General features: G+C 36.8%; 1 protein-coding gene across 4 annotated transcripts in view; it reads right to left on the bottom strand.

Moving 5' to 3' along the window:
• Nucleotides 1-21,658, bottom strand: part of DIP2 (disco-interacting protein 2) — an 89,073-nt gene that overhangs the window by 4,907 nt on the left and 62,508 nt on the right. For 3 of the 4 annotated variants that reach the window (XM_076135270.1, XM_076135271.1, XM_076135273.1), the window contains 14 exons: nt 15,504-15,632; nt 14,642-14,869; nt 12,046-12,167; nt 11,784-11,831; nt 9,957-10,257; nt 9,160-9,471; nt 7,194-7,386; nt 4,767-4,979; nt 4,361-4,530; nt 3,634-3,837; nt 3,167-3,388; nt 2,765-2,973; nt 1,164-1,395; nt 37-146 (listed from right to left, as the gene is read on the bottom strand). In XM_076135270.1, the coding sequence (XP_075991385.1) occupies nt 37-146; nt 1,164-1,395; nt 2,765-2,973; nt 3,167-3,388; nt 3,634-3,837; nt 4,361-4,530; nt 4,767-4,979; nt 7,194-7,386; nt 9,160-9,471; nt 9,957-10,257; nt 11,784-11,831; nt 12,046-12,167; nt 14,642-14,869; nt 15,504-15,632 (2,693 nt within the window). The remainder of the gene's footprint in view (nt 1-36; nt 147-1,163; nt 1,396-2,764; nt 2,974-3,166; nt 3,389-3,633; nt 3,838-4,360; nt 4,531-4,766; nt 4,980-7,193; nt 7,387-9,159; nt 9,472-9,956; nt 10,258-11,783; nt 11,832-12,045; nt 12,168-14,641; nt 14,870-15,503; nt 15,633-21,658) is intronic. The other variant, XM_076135272.1, reaches the window with a different exon arrangement.

The following is a 21,658-nucleotide window of genomic DNA, read 5'->3' as shown; positions in this document are numbered from 1 at the left end:
ATGACTATTTATGTGTAAATATTTAATTGTAATTACCTTGCGAGCAGCATCCGAATCATCGGTGTATCCCATGTCACGGCCCTGTGCGGAAGCGAGCCGGTTGCCCTGCACCAGGTTGCCTACGATCACTGAAGCCGGTCCCACATCTGTACATAACAAATATAACATCGCGTTAAATTTTTAACCGTGTGTTAAATCTCTGTTATTAAGCTAGTTTCACGCCCAGCTTATTTAATATAACTTTGCATCCTTGCAGTGCAGTTTATAAAGCAGTATTCATTATATTTGGTACAAAAAATGCGTGGGTTATTTTTGCGTTAATACGTAGGTACTAATTAGAACATTGTTGCTTGCGATGTTTCTGCTATAAATGTAACCAATTCGCAATTAATTCATTAAAAATAAATAGATTCGCATTAGTTCACGTTCTTTATATCTCAATTGACGTGTGTGTGTACGTGGGAAGGTATAACGTACGCATTAACATTCAATTACTCAAGGGAACAAAATTGACTGAACTATTTCTTACGAAAAGCCATGCTATTGCCTACTAAAATATACACGACACACGTATACCGCTAGCATTTTAGCAATGCAAGTTACAAGCACAGCATGAATTAATTGGGAGCAATTATTTACGCAAAACGGAAATCCAATGTCTTCATATGTTTGGTTATGCATCTGATCAAATATTGGCAACCTGAGCATTTCCTAATAAAGCATTTGAAGCTAATAATAAAAGAGCCCTGTTATATTGGCTTTTGTCATATATAATATCACATTGTACTCAATCGCCCATATTCAAATACTTGTCTAAGCGTATACATAAACGTGTTAGACATCTGACGACGAGCTAGAATGTAAGACTCATCATCAAACTCAGAACTTATTACGCCAGCTTTAGGGTATACAAATCTAATGCAAGAAAAAAGTTTTGTTCACGCAGCATTTTATCGCATTGCTTTCATCGTTAACACAATCGCATTTACACTTGTCTAACCCCCGGTTTCTGAGGTATGTTTAGCGGTAGTTTATCTATTCAAATAGCGTTAAAACTCATAGAAAAAAACGCTATTGAATAGATAAACTGCCGCTAAATGTGGTCAGAAACCGGGGGTAAATGATTGGCAATAAATAAATTGAAGGTCAAAACATATTCTTACCGGAGTGTATCTCTCTTGGTTTAGGTAGGTTGGTAACGCAAGTGTGTGGGCACATGAGCACGTTGGCTGGGTGCAGCGTGCCGTCGAGGAAGCGACGCTTGCACTCGCTCAGGTGGATGCCTCCCAGAGGAGTCTTCGGCAAGTAGTTGGGCTGTACCAACGCGAGGCAGTATATGCCTACTTGATGGATCGAGTCCACCGCTTGGAGAACACGAGACATCCATTGGAACGACTGGAATAGATACAAAATAAACGTTTTTCATTCAAATTGTAGGTAAACAAAAGGGTGGTCTGAAATGTGACAGGATTCATTCTACTAGGTTACTTCGCAAAAGTCATTAAAAATAACATTGGTAAGAAGGTTCGGTACAACAGATTAGAACTTAATGGCAGAGGATAACTTGTTATACTTAGAAGGGCATCAATATCAATCGTTGCCACATGTTTTAGACGTATCACAATTGCTACGTTCAAAAGGAAACAACGACTAGAAAAAAACATAAAAAATTGTATGCGTAAGTTTACCATGAGGTTTACCACAACAACATGAATCATTGTATAATATATACAGAATAGACCGATTATTATGAGTAATATGAGTAAACAATGAAAACAACATGACTAAAATATATAAAGCGTTTCCTTAATATTGTACCTTCACGCTTTTATTCCCCTGCCTTACGTCAATGGATATGAAGTGTTTGTACTCGTATATACCTAGATCCATTGGCTACGTTTCGTTACATCGTTTTCGTAAATTGATGGCAACGACTAGATACCAATAAGATTAATAAGAACACATTCGTCACTGCGTCTCTCGCATTATGACAGGGTTTAAATTTTAAGAGGAAGAAATCATGTCCATTTGGAGATTGTATCTGTGATTATGAATATTAAGTCCTTAACGAAACATTTGATGGCACGTAATTAAATAACTTAAACATAGCTTTATCTCCGAAAAAACAGTTATAAATTAGATATACGGAAACTACTGTAACAATACGTCAAATAAAGCATAACTTGTGTACAATATGATTGTTTCAAAGGTAAGGAAACGGGGAGTACGTAGAAGTGTTTGACAACACAAATACTTGTGGCGGCAGTGTTATTGGACGCTGCACGCGGCGCGCACTCACGATACGAGTGTTTATCGTACACCACTCCACTGGAGGCCCGATACCGATGGAATATTGATTTAACTTTATGACAATCGCTCGATTGCTTTGTAAATTAATTTAAACGTGTTCCTGATAAACGATTTGTAAATAAACTACAACGGTTAATAAACAACTTAAATACCAGTATAGCAGAACTGATTTTAAAATAAACCTTTCAAACATTTTCGTTTAAGAGCTTCAAACGAAACTTGATTACTTATTTACAGGATAATTTACTATAGGGTGGATAGTTAATATCGATTGAAATTTTGATAATGTCAATTGATAGCTTGGTTCCCCGTGTGATTAGTTGCTACGCTCGTAAGCTAAGTGAGGTCTTTTAATTGACGGCAAAATGGACGAACTTGAACAGGTATATCTTCATTGAAAAGTTAGCAGTCAGACTCTTTTCCAGAAAAGAGAGTAGGTACTACAATATATTACCTCTTCTTCGCCACAGTCAGGTCGTTGTTCTGCGACGATGCAGATACGTTCGTCTCGCAGCACGCGCACAGAAAACACGGCGATACGGCCGCGGTATATGAACTTCATGGGCTCCACGGCCAGCACGGTGGCGATGATGTCGTCCATATTGTGCTTGCGCCCCGTCACCGTCATCAGACCGTCGCGGGAACCGCACACGAAAACTAGACCTGGTAATAAACGAATCAATCATAAACTTGCCGTAGGTATATTACGTGTTGCCTTCATATTTCTTATCTTACTACCTATGATTGTATTAGTATGGATTGTATTAGTATAGTATACTACAACGAATATGTTGTTGAAGGCCGAAATTCATACTTGGTTATGAAAAAGTTAAATTCAGGAATGTGAGTCCCTTACCTCCAGGTCCTAGGAATCCAAGCAAGCCGCTCCTTACGTAATGTTCTTCTCCGATTGGTTCGCCGTCAGAGTCCAGTGGGCGGACCCTGAACACGGTGTTAGTGAGGCCCGGCAGACCCCAGTAGCCGGAGCCCGTAGCGCCAGACAGCACGCAGATCTCACCAACTTCATCGGTCTTGCAAAGAAAAGCTGGTCCTTCCATCTTCACCACCACGATCACGCCTAATAAAAAAGACATTTAAAATTTTCATCTTTATAACTTCTTTCATTCGTCAATTCTAGCGGATGTCGTGAACTTTATTTATATTTATTTGTAGAAAAAACAATATGTTCTTTCATTAGATTAGATGAAGGATATGCCTCCGATCATATTAATGTAAGCTGTACACCGCTCAGAAAAACAAATAACATTTCGTTAAATAAGCGAAATAAAGATTGTAAGATGAAAAAAAAAATAGTAAACTTACAAGATGGCATGACTTGTCCGCAGTCCTGCAGAGTGAGCGAGGTGAGAGAGTTCTCAGCGTCAACCCGGACGACTCCGTACGACAGGCCGGACATGGAGAGCACGCCGCGCCCAGCAGACGCGCCGCCGCGGCCCGCGCGTCGTATACACACCGTCAACGACTCGCTGCTGCACGCGCACGGACAGATCGCATCTCCCCTCACACCTGATACATAGACAACACCATATAAGATACGATATAAAAACGAAAACAGTAAAAAGAAAACAAATTAAGAAAATAATGTATATTAAATATGAATTCTAACGATTAAGGTACATATTTCAACCAGTAAAAAAATAATTTCCATTGGTATATTTTTGTTTGTTTTATGCCTTTTCAGTTCGTCTCGAGCATCCTTAAGTACGATTTATATCAAATTCTAGCCGTCCTACGCAGTATCCAAGCGTCTCAACAACTTAAGTAGAACGGAGAAAGCTTATTGAAAAGCACTCCAATACATGTGTAAAGTATCTAAACGTTTTATACTCGTCTAGGAAAATATACGGTATCGGAAATAATTTAATGCCAATCGAAAATAAGAGGAACAGGAAAATATACGGAACGGTTATTTGAAGTGCGATACTTAAGTATACATGTACATTTTCTATCTTATAAAAAACATACAAGTAATCCGATTGGCGATGAAATATTTTAAAGTGTGTTGTTGCGTTTAATGATATTAGGTTACCTTTGCTCTGGAATACGGAGAGGAACTGGTCGCAAGATGAAAGTGACCACGGGTTGGCGCCGTCAGCGACCAGCAACATGCGAAGTGAGCTCAGCGAGATCTCCTTGTGGTCGCGAGTGGCCAGCAGTCCCCAGTGCAAGTCTCGAGACTTTACGATAGCCACCGATGCCCTAAGTAAACAGCTCGTTTTAAATATTGCTCTTGACATAAAACATTGTCAAATTTAATAAGCTTATCATGATAAACCTCTTTGAAAAACTGTCAAATAAGCATGGATCAAAAACATGCGTAACGTTTTTATTTGCTTCCTGTTGAGGAGTGTCCATCATACATCATAAAATTAGCTTTTCTGTTGCACTCGATGAATAAGGTACAAAAATAAAAATAGTATGAGTAAAATACTAACCTGTATTTAGTAATCATGTGCATCCAGGAGGCGGGGCTAACTTTCATCAGAGCGTACGGTATGAATATGACGTGCATGCCGTTGAGCACGCTCGCGAGCACGGCGTGCCACAAGCCCGTCTCACGTTTGAAGTCTAACACGCACACCATGTGCTCGCCCTCCGTGTAGTTGCAAGCCACCGACAGCATGCGGCTGTGGGCCAGCATTGATGCCCTGCGAGCGAATTACACATTGATCACATCTGCTAAATGTTTTATCACATTTTTGCTTAGGCATTATTAAATATTTTCTTGTAATTTCACTAATACTGTTTAATTTGTCTGGCAACTTTGAAATTGGCGGAATAACAAACAATCGCCACTGAGGGGAAATTGATGATAAATGGTCCAATCTCCCTTAATAATAAATATTAAACTAATATTTTAATAAATACAACATAAGAGTACCATCAAAACAGTCTTTTTAAAATTCTTATAAGAGAGAAAAACGTAACCATTTCAACGACAAGTAACGAAACACAAAGCAAAAGTTACACAAAGCTAATTTACGTTTGTCACAGCATTCTATTTTCTTTTATGAGTAGTCCTTGCAGAAAAATTAAATCAGAAATTAATAAAAAGGGTTTTTTTTGCATAACTTCCTTTATTACAATTGCATTAATATGTCGTACAGGGTCGTACAATGGATCTACTATGAAATATATATTCTCATTTGATTCAGACATTTCCGCTGTTTATTGGAGTGGTAAAGTTTGTCGCCGCAGCGCCGTCACCCGCATGCCTAACATAAGAGCTGCAAACTTTTAGCACTGTCAACTATAAGTTCCAGTACTGAAGGCGAAGCAACTATAGTCTTTTTTTTCTATTTTCGGTTTTGTGTATTTTTTTTGTAAGATCTCAATCTATAATTAATATGTGATGTCGTATTCTGTTTTCTGCCTAATTAAAATTTATTATTACTTTCGTATTTTTTCCTATTGTAAGATTGTGATTTGTATCGAAATGAAGCAAAGAAAGACTTTTTTAATATTTCTTCAATACTTATCAGCAGAATTTGTAGATATTTTTTTAAAAGATGGTACAAAATATGTGCAAACTATTGTGTAGTTTAAAACAACTAACAATGCGAGCTAACACATTGAAAACTAAGTTCGGTGTCCCACCGCCGCAGTTGTTATGCAGTCTATCATGTGGAAAAACTTTAAGCACGGGTAAGGAGTAGTTTTATACTCGACAACGATTTACTATAATATATTGAAGCAAAATTTATTTCAAGATTTATAAAGATTTTTATGAGCTACATTAGTTAGTTACGAAAAATCTAAATTTGACTTTGACTTGTTATCATCGCAAATTCCGACATCGTATTATATATTTACTTTTAGCAAATATACACTTTAAACAACGGGCTCGTTGTTAAAGAATAAATAAAGATGACTAAATTGCCAGTCGAGACAATCTATTAAAATTCAATGCAAATCGGAAGCCATTGCTTCAACGAACCAAGAGAAATGTTACAACACGACGTTGTTTAATGGCAGCGATTACTTTCTGCCCTATCAATGGCGACCTACATTCTAAACAGAGTTCTTTTTATTATATTGTTATTTTTTTTATGGCATATTACTACTGGCATTCTTTATACTATGATTTAGATACCATTTTTATATTAGGGAAAAAAGTATAATATCAGTCGTGATTTGACCACGATTATATTATTATAAATATACCAATTCCCATACGGAAACTTTAATTCCTACCCGATAGTTGAGCTTGTAGCTAGATTATATTTATCATAGTAACGTTTGTTAAGTTCAAGACTTAGGAGAGGCAGATCATTAACACCTATGGATGTCAGAATCTATCAAATAAAATAGAATATGCACATATAATTAAAGATTATATTTTACATTCTGAACAATGCGTACAACAAAATATAGGTTTTCCATAAGACGGTCACAAGGTTCAAGTTAGGTCATAAAAGATGACTGCTCGAATAAGCGGTAGTAACCGGCGTTCGGTGCATATGGCGTCCATGCGTGATAATTATGCTTATGCATGCATGTATTATGTACCCGGCCTATTAGCGACTTCATTACCGTTCAAATTTACCCTCGGTTATTGATGCACTTGTTATAGTTTGTGAAATACGCATTAAAAGTAACAATGTGCGGTTTTGTCTCAAGCTATTATTGGTAATTCACTAAAGAGTCAGTTGAAGGATGTAGGGGGCAAAATGCTTAACATCTAGGCATTGTCAAAAAGACCAATAAACATTTATCGGGTTGCGTTGACGTAATAGGTACAGCAGAATTTAGAACTCAGGACTCTGACCGTTACACCGCCTGTTGCGTGGTCGGCGCGGCGGCGGCATACAATTACAAGACTACGTATATACAAAAACTAGATATTAAATGTATTTTCTCACCTGGTGACAATAACTCCCATAGCAGAGCCGTCAGCAGCGGATGTATGTTCAATATGTGCTGGGCTATCCTCCGCGGGGCGCGGTGGTGGGATCCAGTCGCGCGGCGGACGAGGCAGCTTCTCAGTCGACACCCACTGCAGAGAGGGCCAGCCGCGGAACGACACTACGTCCCCAGACGACGTCTTTGGTAGACCTATTGGAAAGATTTTTAAGACTTCAAAAATGTTCATTTAGAGCCGTATATTCCTTTGCTTCTAATAAAATAAAGCTTGTTATTGATTGTGTATTGATGTAATCCTATGATTTTTAACATATAAACGATAAAAATGAGTTCAAATACCTGATGTAAAAGCCTTTCATTACGCAACCCTTAGCGACAACGCTTGGGTTTAAAAAATTTTGCTTAATAGAAACAGACTTTGCACTGCATTACACATGCATAAGCCACTAAATGGGCACTTGACGCACTCTTTGTAAGAGAACCTCGAGCTTATTTATAACAGCGTAAACCTCGAGAAAATCCCCTGTAATGCATAAACATTTGCTCTGGAAAATATCAACTCTTTCAGGTCGCAAAAGCTAGCGGAAATCTCGAATATATCTGAAATATGTTGTAGTGAAAATGTCAACTCAATATCAGCGCCAGAGATGGGAAAGTAAGTGAATAAACGTAGCGTTCCATTTTGTCGCTTAGTGCATCCTTGATCAAAGGGAACGTTTAGAACTATTTGCTCATATAATTCAATGAGAGGCAGTGTGGGTATTCATTAAACTGCACAAATAGCAAAGCCGTATCGACTGACTGTGTTATTTGCGACAGGTAGGTGAAAACAAGCTGTTACACAATTACTGTAATAGTAATTATATCTTGTGTTTATGTGTATTTAAAAAGGGTTTACGCCGCTGTAAATTTTATAAACTTTAATTCTATTTATTTAAAATTATTGTTCATTGAGACCACATTGAGACGTTTAAGATGAAGACTATACAATTTTCAATACCCAGTAGTAGATTTACAGTTATCAAAAATGTTATTAGATCAATATTTCTTTGATTCACGATTATGACAGTAATTTTCTACAGCTTGCGGTAAGTAAAGTCGATGTGAAATCACCGGCGAATCCAAATTAAATTCATAAAGAGGAGATTTAAAAAACAAAAAGATTTTGATGATTTAACTATACACAAACACTGTTAAAAGCCCAAAAAGAACGGTTTTTGTCGACAGAAAAAATTTAAGCCCAGTAAACCACATGCATACACGCGTGAAATATAGAGTACATATGTTGCATAGAGTTGCAAATGTCCAGTACGACAATGCATTAATATCGGTAAGCTCGGGATATTACACCGTTTATGGACCGTCGACAATAATCCAAACGTTGCGAACGGAAGCACGGACATACGACAACAAATACAGCGACTGATCTACATACATATGAATAATATAATAATAGATCAAAAGAGCCATGAAAAAGCACAGATTTTTTTAAAATGGTTGTTTCTTTTATTTACATTGCGTGTAAATTCCAAAATGTTGATTTGTATGCATCAATTACATAAATCTAGTTGACTATAACTACTATCTAGAGACTTTTGGTTGTCACATAAAGTCAAAGGTTATTACAGAGATACCCAATAACTTTCTGATAATTACTTTTCGCGTACGGTTAGTTATTCTGCGCGAGTTAAAATGGACAGTATTTTATTTTAGTGGCATCGACAGGAAATTGCGCCGCTCCCGGCTGTGTGTTCACAAATAAAACCTATAAAATTGACTGTGTGATACACGCGTATTATTTTCACATTATTAGTATTTAAAACTTGATAGTATTTACGAAACTAATCCTTATGATTCCTAACGGGTAACACTGCGCTTTCGAATACTATTGAATTCAGATTGCAAGCAAAACGTGTTGACCCTGTTGCATACGAGTGTACAAACTGTAAAATAATTGACAAATACCTTTCAGGCAAGCATCAGAAGTGAGCGCATACTGGATGCCGCAGGAACCCAGCAAGAATCCAACTTGTTGCAATCCCGCATCTCTACGAGTAAGCGGCACTTCTATCGGGACCGGCACGATGCCCGCTTGAAGGCACCCGTAGAATGCGCACATGAAGTTTATGGGATCGTTGTTTGGGTAGACGAGAGCGACTCGATCGCCAGGCTTGATAGAATTGTCGCCGGTCAATGGTCCTCCACTACTGTTCTTCGAGGTAAACGTCTTGTTGAGCAAAGCGTGAGCGATTTTGAGCGAGCGGCTGAGCAGTTTACCTGTACGGGGAAATTATAAGATGTGAAATAGTACATTATTTTCACGCCAAAGTTGAAAAGTCCAAAAATAAATTGAATGTGGCAGGCGAATAATTCCAGAGATATTTTGGGATTCAAGAGATTTGGGTGTTTCTTTTCTGTGAATTGAAATTATCTTCAATACTTAAAGTAGTTTCCCTGCATGGCCCATTTTTTTTCCACCCTGTATACACGTACAGTCGGCCAAAAAAGTGGTCTACCACCGTAACCGTACCACGTAAAGATAAAGATGTTTGAAAGTTTGTAACAACAACGTTGTTTTCTCTTTACAATTTTGTATCGCTGGCAGCCCGTACGCCTTTAATTGACCCATCATAAAGTTTGGTGGGTTCGTTTCACTATCTGTCGCCAGAACGTAGTCGCATAAAATGAACAGCTACTGTGTAACCTGCTAAATTGTCATACATTGGTTTGTTAAGATAAACTGCGATATAAAGAATACTAACCATAATTGAGCGAGTTGCTAAGTTTCCCATTGGGATCAAGCACAGTAGCCACATTGGCCTTGAACGAGGCTGTTCCATATCTTTGTAACGCAGCTTCAAGATTCCTGGGCAGCCCTGAAGGTACCACCAGTTGCTCTCCAACGGCGGGGGTCATAGTGCCGCCTTCCGGCTTGGGAGCATTGGGATCTTTAGGATTGGCAGCCAATTCCAACTCAATATCATCATCTTCATAAAACTCCGGCAGTGGTCGCCTCTTTGGTCTTTTCAAAGTATTCAGAAGTTGCTGAATTTTAGCTGACACCTATACAAATTGAAACTCGATGTAAAATGATTGAAATGCACGTGTGATACCACGACATCAATGTACCCTGCTCCAAGAAATTGTAGATAGATTACCAAAGATCATACCAAATGAATATTTAAGTAACAAAGGAACTGCGACACTCATTAAACATAAAACATTGAACATATAAGAGAAGTACGTGAACACAAAACATCAAATAACTGACAAAATCACGCGGCGATATGGTCCTGAAGTAAGAGCAAAAGCAAAAAGATTTAAGTTGACTCAGTGCCGAAGAATACTGGTAAATCCCCATTGAGATTTTCATTCGAGTTAACTAGCCCTGTTATTGCGACTGATACCGTGTCCCAGCGGTTTAAGCTTCTTTAAACCTTATAATAACAGAACGGGGACGGAAGCGGCTAACTTTCTGAATGCATTTTTATTTTATTTTTATCAACTTTCTGCTTTCAACTAAAGACCATATTTTTTTATGCAGTACTCTTGCAATGGCCAATAAACTATATTTAGAGAAAAGAAAGTAAATAAATATGTATCTTTAAGAAATTAGGTTTTTGCGTGTAAGCATAATTTTGAAAACGTCCGTTTCATCTAAATAACCTAAAATATATTTTTTTAAGGCTAATTATAGGAACTACAGTGACAAGAAAGCATAAATATGCAGTGTTGTTTAATTTTCACTTAAGAATTTTATATGAGTTGTCCGTTAAGATATCTAGCGACTTTTAAGAGGTTATCGTTCTCCTATAGTATGTGAGTAAAAATAATGCTGTAACAATTTCTATTAATATGCGTAACAAGACTTTGTGACATACATGTCTTAAATATGAACCCAACTTAATTTTTTTAAATTAAAATATTTTACATGTCAGTTTTAACTTTGGTTGATAACAAAATTTCAAGTAAATTACATAAACATATTTTTATATAAAAAAAACTAAACTCATTTTCGCAACGTAGTGAATTGTTGTTTTTTTTTCATTTTGAACATCAGATTGTAGCACGCACAAATAAATGACGCGAATACAATAACTAATAAAGTGTACTTAGTTTTGTCATGTAAGTTTCCCGCCTACTTTCCGAGTTGTGAACGAACTTTGATACACATAAGAATGCATAAAACTCAAACGCACTAGTGAAACAGTCTGGACGAAGCGAGCGGGGATCATTCAAATAACGACAGTTTAAACTTGAAGCTGAAGTGTTTGGAAATTGCAGAAACTACTACATTCAGTATTAGTCGTATACAGGCTGGCCGAACGGGCTCGCAACGATGCTGCGCCGATTTACGACGACCTTCAATAGGCCGTTTACTAACTGCTGCCTATCTTATATCATGGCAGAATATCTGTTGAGCCTTATCAAGTGCTATTATAATGGCGAAGTATTTGTATCGGTTAGTGTTACATTCAGTTTTAGGAAATTAGTTCAGAGTACCGCGGCTGCAGCGGGAGCATATTCGGCCGGTGTGGACTCGACTATTAAGTATGATATAAAATAACAGTGATTAAATTACGACTAACAGCAGGGATCTTGGGTGTGTGCCGTGGTACGCCCTCGGCCTGGTTACGCTGCAATCAAATATTTGTTTAACCAGAGACCCTATAATTTAATCATGCTTTTCATTACTTATTATAATCGAATCGAAAGACTAATCAAGAAACTTTAATCATTTCATCCACAACAAATACTCGGTTCCTATTACTGCAGATTGTAGAAAACAGACCTACTTTTTTTCGGTTGCACGCCATAATATAAATAAACGACTAGAATGGTTGCTTTTACCTTCCATCTGCCGGTGCCAGTGCCTGTGTCTTCAGGTTGAGCATAGCACTGCACGCGATCGGCGACCAAGGCACCTCCACGACGGGCACCTGATGACGTATGAGTAACGTCTGGTTGAATGTCTGGGAACAAACATATCTTGTGAGTCTTTGAACGATGCGATATAGATATTGTCTAAGGGTCAAAAGGACCATACCAGTAACGTATCCATGGCAGCATAAGCAAAAAATATTCTATGATTACTATGAGTGCACGCCCACTAGACCGTTCCGTATTTGAACGGGAAACATTTTCATTACTAACATTATATAAATAGCTGATCTCTTCTAATCGTATATTGAGAGCGGTTGTCAACCACGTAGCTGTAATTACTACATATAAATTTACATCGACTATCAACTGGACTTGCAACGCACATGAAACCCTACTTCCTTCTTGTTGTTAAGCAAGTTTATAATAATCTGATAGACTTTACAAGCTCAATCCGTGGACGGTGCGGTGTAGTGGGCGTTGATCTTAACAATATGATGAGAAAGCTTCGTAGAAACGCAATAAATAGTGCTACGACAGTCTGTATTTTTGTGCGGAGCCTTTAACAAGTAATGTAAATCGACCGTGATATGAAAGTACAACAATATCGCAACATGAATATACGGTATAAAAAATTAGCAAGCTTTAAGTTCAAAAAGCCAAGTGAATAACATATTATAACAGCTTCAGTATTTATCAATACCACGCCTGAGAATCATCATATCGAAATTAATTATAACATGAAGAATGTTTGGGCTAGTTACGTAGATTGCCACTAATTTCAAACTTTATAGGTATTATATTTAGTTCCGACTAATAATCGTGTATAAAATCAAAGAAGCGTTGATGTATAAATAACCAATTCTTCTGTTTGTTGATAAATGGTTAGTGGATATCCGACACCAACCTCATTAACGATGGTGTTTAATGTGGTTCGTTCGTTGTTTATTGTTTTCACGAACCAAACAATTATATCAGTTACATACATCCGACATTTGCTTTAACATTGTAGTTCTAGAAAATAATGGCGGAATACAAAATTAATTTGTTTATGTTTTGACCTGGGTAATTCAGTCATTGTCTACGAGCATACGCAATTTATATGACAGAATTAAGATAGAGCAATGTAAAGCTTTGAATAACAACAATCAGCATAGAATACAGCACCAAAAATTCAATGCAATACAAAATCGAACGAGTAAACGTATATCGCTTGCGGCCAGTTTTCAGCAGTACAGGTTTGCGGTACGTGACGTTGGTATACGTGGTTTGTCGTTACAATCAAATTGTTCTGGTGGCACAGAGAGTGTCTGTTTGTTTTACAAAGTTTGCGTGTTGGTCAAAGGAATCGCCCTGTTGAATCCGACACTGATACCATAACTTCGTCAAACGGTATGTGCGATTGTTGAATCTTTGCCATATTCGTGTGCATGTATACACCACGGTTAGTGGCTTGTACTAGTCCCTAAAATCATTATTGTTCTATCCTTCATTGGTTTGACGATTATTACCTCACAAAATATTTTGCACGAACACTTATTTAAACAACATGTAGGCATTGTGTGTACGCACATTTATTTAAACAACATGTAGGCATTGTGTGTGCATATTTGCCTAAACTAATAAGCACCTATTTCCAAGAAAAGTTGAACAGAAAACGCTTGCTACTTTTTACTTAATACTCTTTTTTCCGTCCATTATAAAAAGTGGTTTTAACTAAGGTAAGCTTTAACGAGAAATGTACTGGCTGCCAGCTTGCTTATTGATGGAAGGCTCGATATTTCCGAATATTGATGCAGGCAGATGCAGGCTTTTAAAATAAGTGCACTTTAGCTTAAAACTATATCAGTAATAAAAGCTTTCAGCGGTCAAGGCTTTGAACGAAGGCTTAAAACCACTCCATTATTCACCGCTCTTTGCAGTTAGAATTAAACTGATGGACTTTACACAAAACAAAAATATGCGCGACAAAATGTACTGATACTCTACATTTACACCTTATCAGAACGCAACTTATTAGAATACCATTTCGACGGTGTTTTATACAGAATTTCAGTCAGTTATCAGTGCTACCAGAAACAAACTGTCTAACAATATAACTGAATTAACAGGCGCATACTAGACATTAGTAGAGGCAACTCTGCAACTGTAACACGATCTCCATATATTATGTAATTTGCTGGAACAATACAATTAGGAACTGTGCGCAGTGTATTAGTTACCAGATTAGATGTGATCCGTCAGACATTCGACCTAATTTCAGACTGCAAAGTAGCAAGTTCTGTCTAGTACCATATAGTCACGCAGAAAAGCTCATTTGACATTATCATATTTTTAAAGAAGTAGTAAATTCAAAGTTTTATTGGTTTCTTAGCTAATTTTTACATTTAGCTCCCCTAAAGCTTAAAACGGAGCTGCTAAGTCTTGATAGAAATGTAGTTATTAACTAGCCCAATTATGATTAAATCAGTCTTTCGCCTACGCCACAGCAGTAGGAACCACAACACGAGACAATTGTGGATGACAACTTCTCTCGTGTGATGTCAATAAGAAACTTAGTACTTACAAGCTGGCAAGTGTGTTATCTCAGATAGATCAATCTCGGTTCTCTCCCTCATTTCCGTGCGTTCCCTTGGCACGTGCTTTTTCTCTCGTGGGTGGTGCGGCTGGGGCAGCGGATGCGGATGTGCGCGGGGGTGAGGTGCAGCGGGCCGGCGAGCAGGGGGGGAGCCCAGCTCGGGCGGCGGCGGAAGTTCAGCGTCGCCAGCGCATGAGTCTTCGTCCGATGAAGAGGCTGACACAAAGTATAGTGTGTTAACATGATAACTCCGAATAACTCGTATATGTCTGTTGTTGAGTAAACAGAAGACAATTCATATTCACCGCGACCAAGTGGAATGGAATCAATAGATATTTATCATCATTTGTATTCTATTTTGAGTACTAATTCAAATTAAAAAATGAATTTGAATAGAACCAATTAGAGCGAAGTTTAAAATGTACGGCGAGAACTATACTTACCGAACTTTTAGAAATAGGTATTCACATTTCACGGTAACAGTACAAAATATAGGAAGTACTGTATCAAATATACAGAATTCTCTTGATGTTTTACACGATCAAAGGACTCTGGGAAATATGAAGTTATTGCGAACTTCACCGATGTCCAGTCAAATTATCATACGCCTAACTTATTTCCGCAAACGTCGAGATTTTTAAAGAAAACATTATCTCTTCTCCCATCTTTGAATTTTTGCGACTTTCATAAGTTGTCATTAAACCATAATCTTAATTCGCATTCCAATATTTTAAGTTTTATTTCATATTCTCATGGTAAAAGAGTTAGTTCTATCTTGTCACTGTCTTATTATAGAACATTATTTAAGTGACAAAAACAGAAAATATGTATCACAATATCGAATACTTACAGAGGTCATGTCTCTCACGATCAGGGCTCTTGGCCATCATGGAAGTCCTCTTGGAAGGCATTGGCAGCGAAGGCTTCGGTCTGTTCTGCATCTCGGCAAGCGCTTGTTGTACCGCTTCCTGTCTAACTTCTGGAAAAGTAACAAACAGTTAGAAATGCTTTGATTTACGACATGTATTATGATGAGTCAACGTGTGGCGTCTACTGTTAAAACATGCAATTTATTTAAGTACCACAGTCATAGTATATAAAATATATAAAAATAACACATATTTTAAATGGGATGCTTCAGATATTAAACTGGATGTCCTTTCTTAGTGTAATATTCTCGATTATACCTTGACATATTATGTAAACAAACTTGTGCAGTATATTCTCACAACACCGAGAGGTATTAACGATGACACCAAAGCAATAAAGCTTATATTATTATCGCTGCTAATCGAAACCATTCACGTAATGATTTTACACTACTGTAGCAACGCCACACGATGTACATTCGATAATAATCTGCACTAATAGGCTTTCGATAATTCATGTATCAGCCGAGTGTACTTTCAGAACAATTAATGGTGCCCGGATTTATGATTAGCTATATCGAACTATACTCAATACAATATAATTTCATCAGCTAACGATGAAACAGTTAATAACGTTTTAACGGTTTCCATATAAATGTTTTCCAACGTATGAAATATAGTTATGACTGTGGTACAATTTACATTTGTATATACTATTTTGTGGCAGAAGAGATAATAAAAAATGCTACGCAATCAAAACTTGTAGCCACAAAAGCAACTAGACATTCTCGAAATGATAGTGGTTCATTACAAGCTGGATATAATAACATACATATAATTGTATCCATGCAATATCTTTGTATCCGTGCCCCCATGCAAAATAAAGAAGCGTGGACAAAAGGCCTCACCAACGTTTGAACATATATTTCACCTAATTTTCACCACGATCTAAACAGCTTAATTATTATCTTTGACCTCGAAATCATTTTTCGTAGAAATATCATGACGCAGGTGAAACAAGTACCACACGCTGTCTTATTTCATAATAAACATAGAACATAATATGCGAAGCCCAAACATGAATGAAGTGTGCGCATGCAACAAATGACCGTGAGAGAAACATGCAAATGTACGATTAGTGCGATGTATTAGATCACGGATGATGCGGTCGGTCGCGACGCCGATCACGTTACACCAGCTTACGGACAATGTGTTATAATTCTGAAATGACTAAGGCTGTACAACTAAGAATCTCCTTACTAAATCTTTAGTTACTACTTTTACTAAATTTCACTCTTCCCTCAAAAAAAGTACTTAGATATTGCTTTTGAAGACAAAGGATTTTCGCCTGGTAAAAAGTGACCGGTCGCAAGTAAACGTAATAGGAAATAATTAAACTACGTACATAATGTTCAACTCTAATCTAGATTAATACAAGACCTACCTAAGAATTATACAAGTTACATAAAATAAATATATTTTGTATGTTTCTGCATACGTATGTGTCACAGTTATATCGTTCGTGTTAAATAGATTTTTATACCGATGTAAACTTAGCATAACGAGAGCATAAGAACTTTGTGAATAACTGTCTAATAAAAAGTGAAGAATATGAAACCAATGACGTAATAGCGAAACATTTCCACTTATTTACTCTACATCGTACATCGATAGTGACAATGTACTAACGACATACTTTGTTACTCCCTGGAAACGCCGGATACATATTGCAGAAAGTTATTTGATACGTTCTCAAGACATTTCACAACACAATTCATATTTATACACATCGTCATACATACTCCAAAATTATTTAGGTAATACAAGTTTACATGATATTTATTATGAGTAAGATATTGAGAAAGTACACACAGCGAATAGTATTCATAAACGTACATAGTTGTAGTACAACTTAAGTAGTTCTATAAAATGATTGGTTTAGTTTCAAATGCTCGCGAAGCTGCGCTACCACTGCCGAGTTCATTGTCGACTTGTCACTTGGACATCGTAATAGGAATTGAGGAGCCTCTCGAATGAACGCTCTCTCGGCTCAGTTGTAGAGGCGCATTCAGAGTGAAAAATATTTTTCACCATTAAGTAAGAAGAATTCTTCAGTTTTCATGTAGGGTATCATAATTTGGTTTAATTAATAAGATTTAAGATAAATAAAAGCTATGTAAATACTAACAAACGCAATTCGACTGAATATAAACGAAGTAGCACATAATGTTAAGTCACAAGTATGAGATAATCTTACAAATATCTACACGTATTTAGAGTAAGGTACTTTAACTTAATGCACAGAAACAGTGTCAAAACATCGCTTGTGTTGTATCGTACGTACAACACAAACCTTGCTCTAGCAAGTGTTTCAAGTTAAAAGAGCCAGCACTAACCTAATCACGTTGCTCGGAGCGTTTTAAAACTTCCGACGCTGTTGTACCGTCTAGTTACTGATAAAGCTTTTAACATTATCTAATTTACACGTATAATTTTGCTCCGAGAATGCAAATGATAGTGAAAGTCTATTAAACTGAGGTACGAAAATTTACTCGTTTTTCTCGATAATTGCGTTAGTTGCGGAGTGAAAAGTTTGTGATCAGATTTACGCTTTATTAACTTGTCTAATAGAAGTGCTGATCGCTCCCGTATCGTCTTAGCAACTAAGTTCGGCATAAAAGTTTCTTTATTAAACTCTTTTTTTAAAGACAATACTGTAAAAATTAAGTTAAATCTAACAGAAACTTCGAAATTATTACGTATTATTGAACTTGTCTGAGACACTTTTCGTGTAAACTAATGGTAATGAAACTTGTAAAGTATGCATGTATCGTCAAAACTTACACAACAACTCTTCGTCTCAGCACTTCGTCTTCCCTCTAACTTTCTACATATCCCGAGAATAATTTAACTTAAGTTATTCTTGTAGGTTATACCTTCGCTATACAATATAGATATATCAAAACAATTCATATTCTTTCTTCAAGAATAGTCCATGTAACGCAAAAGTAACCTGTTTTTTTCGTGATTATTATCATGACTGAGATACCTCGTGACAAACTTGTCTATCATAAACCGCTACTACTTACGCTATCGGCTACAACTCATGACGGCTATTAAAGCAATTCAAGGTCGTAACTCTGGCAAGGTAGTTTTTGTTCAATGCACATCCTCTCTATTATACGCTTTCGGATAACTATGTAACAATGAGATAAAATAATGTATGAATATTCATGTGTATATATTGCTGTTTTTACGTTTGACACTTACGTCATGCTACGTGTTTTTGTATGATGGGAACACGCAAATAAGTTTTACGTTACGTTGGTAATTTGTTAAGAAGATTGCCTTAATCTCATCGTATTACTCTGTATTATGTCACATAAACAAAAAAGAACACATTATTATATCATTACATAATTCTTACTTCTTAATTCGTAGATTGATAATGACAAAAAGTGGTATGCAATAGTAAAACATCAGTCTTTCTTCGTTGGTTATTTTCTATTAGAACACGAAATCCATTACTTGGATGTATAGAAATCGTTAGTATCTATTGACATTTTAAGTGCAGGATCGAGCCTATTGGCGACAGCTTGGTATCGCGTGGAGCATAAACAAACGTCAATCATGTAAGTGATAACTCATGTATCCACACGGCTCCGACAGATCGCAACACCAGATGGCGACAAACGATATTTTATTTAAAGCGTGGTTATATTTGCGTATGTATTATTTATAAGTGTCATGTTTTGACAGCAGTTAGTCGCAAACCAGAGCATTGTAACCAGAGTATATTGTGCAAGATTTACCGGTAATGCTGCTCAACACTTTAAAAAAATGGTAAAAACAGAAATGTTAGAATTAACATTTTATAATCTAACGCTGCAAAAACTACTTCTTATAAGTAATGTGTTACTGTAGGAAGTTTGTACTCTAGCCAACGCTAGTCTTTGTCTCGTGGTACGCACTAGCGGGTTCAAGTAGCGTATGTGAAGAGATGGTAGTCATGTATCCATTGTCAGCACGAGCCATGCGGTAGATGTGCGCCTTTATTGTGCACATATTCTAGGGGAGCACAAGACTGCAGGACGAATTCAAACATTACTCGTCTTTCAATGTACATCAATATACCTTATAAGGTTTAGAAGTAAGTATGTATATTATGTATAACTTACGGGCTTGGCAACTACATCATGTTGTTAAAGGTTTTGTAAGTGATTTTATTATGTCGACAACATTTTTATATTTCTTAAGAGAAGCACAGATAAATAAATAAATATTAGATAAAATATGGTTTCAATTATCAGGTACAGTAAGATTTCCCACGCGGCTCTGAATACAAAAATGTGTGTTCAGAATAGGTGCCCAGGTCATACATATGTTGAATGTAATACAATTGTTACAGATTATCTCGAACAACTTGTACCTATAACGTTTCCTCATTTCTGGACATATTATTTTAAAAGCATCATAAAAATCCTTTGTATTTAGTAATTAGGTTATAATTAGTGTCCTTGAATCTGCTCTACAATCGACAAATTATGATCATTACCGATTATTATCGACGGAAAACGTTTTCACTCTAATGATTGTGTTTCCGTATTACGCATATTTCGACACACCGTGGAAGGACGTCGAACCAGTTCTAATATCAGGTTATATTTTATTTTGGCGATATTATGAAGCCGGTAGTGACTAAGATAAGAGCAGAGGTTTTATCTTCATTAATGTTAGATTAAATCTAATAAGAAAACGTATAACCAGAAGGTCACCCTAAGGTAGCTACAGCAGCGAGTAAGTAAAAAACGTAATTTGCATTCCGCCAAAATTGTAACAAATACTTGCAACGTTCGTTCTTTAGGGTGATGGGGAGCATGCGGTGGACGAGGTCCTACGTTGATTACACCGCAGAACACCTGCCCCTCGCCTAGCAACAGACGCATGCGGTCACCCTGTTTACCACCACTGCTTAAATTTTCATCACGCTATCGACTTGGCTTTTGTACCGATAAAAGCTTTCAGACCGGTTTAAGGGATAATGATATCCCTTCACGGAAGCTAGTGTGGTGGTTATTTAATGGGTAGGATTTAATTTTTTTCTTTACCTAGCTGTTTCTTTGTGTAATTGTTTTAGAATGTTTTGGTTTATAGCCCGCCATTGTATCTACTTATCAGTATAAATCACGCTTCTGATTAGGTAAAATTAAAATCATTAAAGATCTCTCAACAACAGCACTTTAAAAAGCGAACTCTACTTTACCGTTGTCAGACGGCGACATTGTAGTATTATGAAATTAAATAACGCAACCACTTTTATAAACTCCATTTTCATGGCATTCGCAGCCAGTGCAACTAAAATTAGCTGCAGAGTTATAAAAACGTGCCTTTTTGTCATTCTCTGTCCATTGTTTGTACGTCGCGTGCATCTAAACCTCGCTATAAAACGCAGTAATAACATTTATTGTTTGGTGCGCATTCATTGGAAACTCTCTGCAACTACACTACACATGTGGACGACATTTGTTGTTGTTGTTGTTTCAAATTTTAAACAAAATCCGATTCAATTGGAGCTTACTAAATTTCATATTAGTTACAATGACCCGACGAAGTAAGTGTCCCGACTAGCGTTCCTATACACTTCGCTCCAGGTGTTAATATCGTCGAAAGTCGTATAATTATAAGATTGTATGGCTTTAATATAATATGTCTAAAGCTTTGTGAAACACAAAACCATTGTAGTATGTGAATCATTGGTACACTAGACAATCAACATTTAGTTAAATCATTGATCATTTTATGCTTTTCGAGTCGTGTGAGAAATTTCAATTAAGAAACGCTCTAGTTAGTATAACGGATTGCACCTCACCTGCCAACCAATTTGCTAAATAGACTAGGCGATGCAGAATATGTCAATAGGATCAAGGCGTTAAACGATTCAATTTATATATCAGTTGTTGAACTAACTACATGAAAGCGCGAATATGACTGACTTATTTGAGAAAGATTTTATAATCCTCCTTAGAGACTGCTTATCTACTTTTAAGCCCATTTAATATAGCTTTTTTATCAGCTAAACTTTCTTAGTTACAGTTATACTTATTACTATTTGTTATTAGAACAAATTGTTACATTT

This window comes from Anticarsia gemmatalis, chromosome Z, assembly GCF_050436995.1.
Source record: "Anticarsia gemmatalis isolate Benzon Research Colony breed Stoneville strain chromosome Z, ilAntGemm2 primary, whole genome shotgun sequence".
NCBI lineage: Eukaryota > Metazoa > Arthropoda > Insecta > Lepidoptera > Erebidae > Anticarsia > Anticarsia gemmatalis.
The sequence above is the reverse complement of the archived record's forward strand: the minus strand, read 5'-3'. Positions and strand labels throughout refer to the sequence as shown.